Genomic DNA, 7,103 nt, shown 5'->3' on the forward strand with positions numbered 1-7,103 from the left:
AGCTGCTAACCCAGTTTTTCAGATGAAAATGTTTCCTACCAAACGCACTGATAACTGCCTTGTTGGCATAAATCTAAACTGATAGTGTTTTAAAAATGAAGATTGTAGCCAAGCATCTTTCACAGGCCAAATTTGAGCAGTAAATGACAAGATGACAAGTTGGTGAATAAATTCACAAGCACTAGAATTCCAGTAAGATGAAGCAGAGGAAAGCACTGGTTTGCCTTCTTAGGGCTTGTTAGAAATGGAAACACACACACACACACACACACACACACACACACTCTTTACTGATAGGGTAGAACAGCTTTAAGGTAAGTAATGTAAATAACCGTAAGGTTTGTCTTCCTAATGTAGGGCTTGTTAAATATGGAAGCGCACACACACACACACACACACACACACACACACACACACACTCTTTACTAATAGGGTAGAACAGCTTTAAGGTAAATAACTGTAAGGTTTGCCTTCCTAATTTAGGGCTCGTTAAATATGGACACACACACACACACACACTTCACTAATAGAGTAGAACACTAGCGACTGTTTATGGTTTCATGAGCAATAAAATGCAATGAAACTCAAAACTAGGAATAACAGGAATAAATGAAAATAATCTATTGGCTTCTGTGTTTATCCTCAGGTAAATTCTTTCTCTCCCTTGGATATAGCATGCCTCAATACCTGTTAATCTTTTTAATTATCTCTTAAGTAAGCAAATAGAGAACACTCCCTTCAGCTACAAGCTTGGCCAAACCCCAAAGTTTGAATGATCAAGAACTGAAAAAACATACAAAGTGTTTTGGAGTGATATATCAAGAAGGAATGCCGTCTTAAATAATGTGTCTGGCACATTCTCTAAACTTAACACTTGGAATAAGCTGTGCTTTCTTTTCTATCTCCTGACTCTTACATAAACTAAGGGGCTTTTTGATACCCGCAAGATGCCCAATTGAATTACTATGAAAAACTGGCGGCTGACAAGAAAGTATCAGGCATAATTTATAAAGATTTCACAAAGATTTACACATCAACTGAGGTGACCCTACCTTTCGGTGTCTGCTCTCAGCAGCAGCCAGCTGGGACAGCATGCGCTCCTGCATGTTCTTGCACTGTTTCATCACCACCTTAAGAATAGAGAGTGGGTTTGTGCAGACCGGCTGCTTTTCGCCATCATTTTTCTCCTTCAGTGTTTCAAAATCTCTCTGTAGAGCCATTAAAGGATCACTGATGTTATATTTTCCATAGCGTTCTTCAATGAAAGTATCTCTGTGTTGGGCCTGGGAAAGAGGGAAAAAAAAAATAAGCATCTTGCTTTTTAAAACTACTGAGAAGGGGGTATTTGCTATCCAGTGGTTATACATTGAAGGTTGTGGTATTAGTATAAATGTAACCTGCTAATTACAAGTCAGATTGAGCCATCTAAAGAAACAGCATTAGAAAGGTGGCATGGTATATTAACAAGAACAAATACTTATAAAGCACTATGTATTAGACATTGTTCTAAATATTTATAGTCATATTAACTTGTTTAAAATTTACAACCCTGTAAGGTAGTGCTATCATCTCGATTTTGCTGATGAGAAAACTATTCCTGGTTACTCATCTAGCAAGTTGTCTGAATTGGCATTTAAACCCAGGCAGCCTGGCTCCAAAATCTGTGTCGTTAACCTCTGTGCTTACTGCTTCTGCTTATGAATGCTTATATTACTAGCAGATACATCTTATTTTTTTCCCATGTTATGGCACTAGCATTTCTAAAATATGTTAACCATGACAATTTTATGAGTTTATATATTTAGAGACCTAACAAAATGCCAGCAGATATATAAAGTGTGCAAAATATAAGTAGGATCACATTACAATCTAGGATGACTTGTGATCTGTACATATGAACCATTACTCAGTTGTTGATGGGTCAAGGAGGATGGAGGCACCTCACAACCAGAAATGCACACAAAATCTCTTCCACCTGCTGCCAAATTCCACCCCCTCTTCTTGTCTCTGTTTGGCTGTTACTTTCCATTCTCTTTTCTGTCTCTTTCAAGGCTTGATGAGCCTTGGGGATGAGCATGTAAGAAGGGGATGCAAGCTGGTGCTTGGAGTCTGGTCAAGGGCTTTAGCCCTGGGTGCCCAGTTGGAAGTATAAGGATCAGGAGGTGGGTGGAAAGATATTCCTAGGCTTCCCTCTTTCCTTACCTCTGTAGGAAGACCTTGAAGAACTCCATATGAGCATCACATATTACACGCACATTACTTTTTACTTATTACACAGATATTTAAAAGTTTCTTGAGATATGTTGCAATGAAAAATGAAGTGTTAACAGGGTTGAAGAAACTAAAAAATTACAGCAAAGTACTATGTAATTTAAGCTTTCAAATTAAATCTATTTATGAAAACTATTATTATTTATCCATTTTTAAAAACTATTTAATCAGTAGTTATGTTTTCTTAGCACCGCCATCCACAGATAGGAGCCTGTTTAAAAAGAAACGGAAATTTGCAATTCAATGGCTATGCTTTAATTTAAAGGAATCTTTAAGAAAACAAAGCAAACATGGGGTTTCTTTAACACAGAAGTATTTCGGTGCTGAAAATCTGAAGACTTCTTCATTGACTGTCCAATTTAGGCCCCAGGAATCACTTATCCTTACGGTAAAATTTTATGTTGTTATTAGCTGGCAAATATGCAAAGCAGTTAGAAGTTCGGGGTTTTACTTCTGGCTCGACTACAGCCATCTTACTTTATGACATTACTGGAGCATTTGGATGGTATTTGTATACTGGAAATATGAAGAGAGAAATCCATTTCTTTAAGTTGCTAATAACCATCTTTCTAGCCTTATTGTGTGTATATGTGTGTGTGTGAGAATTAAAGTGGGGGAGGTATAAAACACAGAGTCTAAGATGAAACCTGACTTTTTTCAGCTCCAAGTTAAAAAGGAAATTCACAGTAAAATTTCAAAATAACCTCTAGTCCATTTAGGATGCAGAAATAAAAGATCAACTCCTGAACCGGTCATTCTTTTTCTTATTTTAAAACATGGTGAATGGCCAGGTGCAGTGGCTCACATCTGTAATCCCAGCACTTTGGGAGGCAGAGGCAGGAGAATCACTTGAGCCCAGGAGTTTAAGACCAAACTTGGCAAAACAGGGAGACCTTGTCTCTACAAAAAACAAAAAATTAAGTGGGCATGACAGTATGTGCCTGTAGCCCCAGCTACTTGGGAGGCTGAGGGCAGGAGGATTAGTTGAGCCCAGGATCTAGGCTGCTATGAGCTCTGATTATACCACTGCATTCCAGCCTGGTTAACAGAAGGAGAATCTGTTTCAATCAATCAATCAATAAAACATAATGAAAATAAAACCAAAAAGCTAGTTATATTTTAAAAGCAACAGTGCCAAACAACGTGGGACTCATCAATGTTTCCCTTTTACCATGTTTCTTTAAATTTCTTTAAATTCAGCTAAAAAACCTGAAATTGATTACCTATAACTCACTGAAAGCAACAATTTTTTTTTTTCTTTTTAGACAGGGTCTGGCTCTGTCAACCAGGCTGCAGTGTAGTGGTGCAATTACAACTCACTGCCGCCTTGACCTCCTGGGCTCAAGTGATCCTCCCAACTCAGCCTCTTGAGTAGCTGGGACTAAAGGCACATACCACCTCACCCAGCTATGTTTTTTTTTTCCCCCACTTTTTTAGGCTATGTTTAGAAAAATAGAAAAGTTTAGAAAAAGAAGCAAAAGAAAAAATAATCTCTTTATGCAGCTGAAATACTACTTTTCTAACTGTCACATTTCTTATTCATGATAGCCATTTCAGTCTAGTTAGTGATGGTAAAGGAATAATTATTGGCATTGTTGGTTTAGTAGGGCAAAAAGGAAATAGAAAAAGTACACCCAAATATTTTTAATAACCTTTTCCTTTTCAGAGCACCATGAAGGAAGTGGGATGGAAGAGTAGGAGGTAGACTACAATTCACGACCTTGACATCAGATCTGCTGAGAAGCTGTCTCTCTGGTTTGAGTAGTATATAGTTAACTAATCCCCAAAATATGACTTTTAAAACCCACACTGTGATTACCCTGTATAATTAATAAGCACCACAGAGTTATGAGTAATAGACAAAGAGCTTCTTTGGTGAGGTCTCAGCCTGAGAACAGTTGTTTGGTTGTCTGCTTTCTCTTGCAGTACTTCATAGTAATTCCATAATCACTTACATAGTAATTACAAGTTGTATAATACAGACGGCTTTGCCTGTAAAGGAAAAGGATCTGTGGAATAACCTAAAAGAGACTCCTTGTCAGGGAGCGATTCTCTTAAGTACATTCTAATATGGGATCAAATATAGGAAAGGTGAATTCAAAGTCTATATTTATTATACCAAACACTGAACTGCAACATGGAAGACAGAACATGGTATTTTTCAATCAACTTAATGATTCAGTCAGGTGAACTATATGGATTACAGGTTTAATAGTATAAATAATAATAAAACCCCAAAACAGATATTAAGATTTGAAGAATGAAGAAATTTAATGGGGGTGTGTAATGATGACCTATTCCTGCATACCAATCACCCCCAAAGTAGGCAGCCTAAATAATAAACATAAAAAAACATCTCACAGTTTTGGAGGGTCAGGAATCTGGGAGGGGCTTAGCTGGGTGGTTCTGGTTCAGGGTCTCATGAGGTTGCAATCAAACTGTTGGTCAGGGCTGTAGTCATCTGAAACCATGACTGGGACTGGTGGACCCACTTCCATGCTTACTTACTCACATGACTGTTGGCATAGGCCTTTTCTCCTTACAAGTGCCAGCTTCCCACAGAGCAAGTAACCCCCAGATCCCTAAAAGAGACAGAGACCAAGATGCAAGTCCCAATGTCTTTTATAACCTAATCTTGGAAGTGACACACCATCATTTCTGATGTATTCTATCAGTCACACAGACCAACTCTGGTAAATGTGGGGGCAGACTACCCAAGGGTGTGAATATCAGGAGGTAGAGATCACTGGGCGCCATCTTGGAGGCTGGCTACAAGGTCAATGACTAGATGTGCTATCACTGTCATTTATATGTCAGGTCAAAATTTGAAGACCAAACACCTATATTCAAAACTATCAAAGCTGGGTTTTAATATATTAATGATATTTCAGTTATTTTATAAGAAATTTTAAATGATCTTAGATTTATGTTTTGGGGGGTTTAGTAATAAAAATAAATTCAATTTTATTATTTTTAATCCAATAACAACATACACTTTAACTGAACAGAAATTCCTACATTGTCAGAAAACATGATGGTCTTTAATTGCAGACAACAGAAAAATAAATGGCTGGTTAGACAGATTCAATAAATAATAGAGGGTATTATCACAGCAGGCAGAGCACACTAGTCATCTATTACTCATTTATTTTTACTGTCACAGGCTGAATGAAACACACCACTACTGAAAGCTTAAAATCAAATCACATAATATTCTTAGAGTCGGCCATACTTGCTCTCCAGAAGTTTCAGTTGTGTTATTCCTAACTTCAAAACGAAATATGAAGTAGTCATCTCCACCCCACTTCCCAGGATAGTGTGTGTGTATATTCCAATCTTAAAGTAGGAAATCGATTTCTTTTTATTCTTTGGCACTAACATGAAAAATGGTTCAAAATCCAATGGTGAAGAATTAAGGCCCATTTAATTGGAAGTTTATATTTGACTATAAGGTTTTATTTTCAAGACTAAGGCTGGTACCATAACTGGATTAGGATGCATTTTTGCCACTAATGAGACAATTCTGAAGTGATATTTTAAAAAGTAATCAGCAATATGAACATCACAGGTCTTCAAAGAAATCTGAAGACCTCATGCCAGGGACCAGAACAAGAGTATGATTCCAAGCATTTGGTTAATGCTACCAAAAGCACGTTAAAAGGAATCATTTTCACATGCACATTGAATCTATTTATTTGTCAAGTAATTCACACTATAGATAAGTTATAAATAGTTTATAGCAACCTGAGCAACTGGAAATAAAGCAAACATTCTGGATAAAGGTGACAACAATAATAAGAAAATCTTGTTCTGGAAATTCCTTTACAATTGCTGAACAAGAACTAGATTTTAATGTTTGATACCAATAAAAGAGCTGATTTAGCCTCACTTAAATTAAACTTTAATTTTTGGAAAATAGTATAAAAATTTAACATGACAGTAAAGGGACAAAATTTTCATGATTTAAAAATATTTCAGGTCAGGTTCAGTGGCTCACACCTATAATACCAGCACTTTGGGAGGCCAACGCAGGCAGATCACTTGAGGTCAGGAGTTCAAGAACAGCCTGGCCAATGTGGGGAAACCCTGCTGCTACTGAAAATACAAAAATTAGCCAGGTGTGGTGACTCACACCTGTAATCCCAGCACTTTGGGAGGCGAAGGTGGGCAGATCACTTGAGGTGACAAGTTCAAGACCAGTCTGGCCAACATGGTGAAACCCCATTTCTACTAAAAATACAAAAATTAGCTGGGCATGGTGGCGCACGCCTGTAATCCCAGCTACTCAGGAGGCTGAGGCATGAGAATCGCTTGAACCTGGGAAGGGAAGGTTGCAGTGAGCCAAGATCGCACCACTGCACTCCAGCCTGGGTGACAGAGTGAGACTCTGTCTCAAAAATATTTTAACTAACTGTGAAATAGAATGAACTTCAAATATTCCCTTTGGAGTCAACCTGCAACCATAAATATTTATAAGAGCAATTATTTACATAAGGACTGATGACCATTTATTATTATTTGACTGAAGTGTACTAAATTCAAGACTAAAAATAGTTTTGTATAAATAGGTACAAGTGTGGCACTTCTAGCCCCTAGGCTGCTTGTTGACAGCGTGAGAATATGAGTAAACAGGCTGGGCACGATGGCTCACGCCTGTCTGTAATCCCAGCACTTTGGGAGGCCGAGGCAGGTGATCACCTGAGGTAAGAAGTTCCAGAGCAGCCTGGCCAACATGGCGAAACCCCGTCTCTACTAAAAATACAAAAATTAGCTGGGCGTCGTGGTGGGTGCCTGTAATCCCAGCTACTTAGGAGGCTGAGGCAGGAGAGTTG

The 7,103-nt window shown here is 38.0% G+C and overlaps 1 protein-coding gene across 1 annotated transcript in view; it reads right to left on the reverse strand.

The window, feature by feature from the left end:
* CTTNBP2NL (CTTNBP2 N-terminal like) overlaps window positions 1-7,103 on the reverse strand; it is a 78,168-nt gene that overhangs the window by 13,298 nt on the left and 57,767 nt on the right. The window contains exon 3 of the mRNA XM_011933206.1: window positions 1,053-1,283. Coding sequence (XP_011788596.1) covers window positions 1,053-1,283 — 231 coding nt within the window. The remainder of the gene's footprint in view (window positions 1-1,052; window positions 1,284-7,103) is intronic.

The sequence above is a fragment of the Colobus angolensis genome, unplaced genomic scaffold, assembly GCF_000951035.1.
Source record: "Colobus angolensis palliatus isolate OR3802 unplaced genomic scaffold, Cang.pa_1.0 Scaffold124, whole genome shotgun sequence".
Lineage (NCBI taxonomy): Eukaryota > Metazoa > Chordata > Mammalia > Primates > Cercopithecidae > Colobus > Colobus angolensis.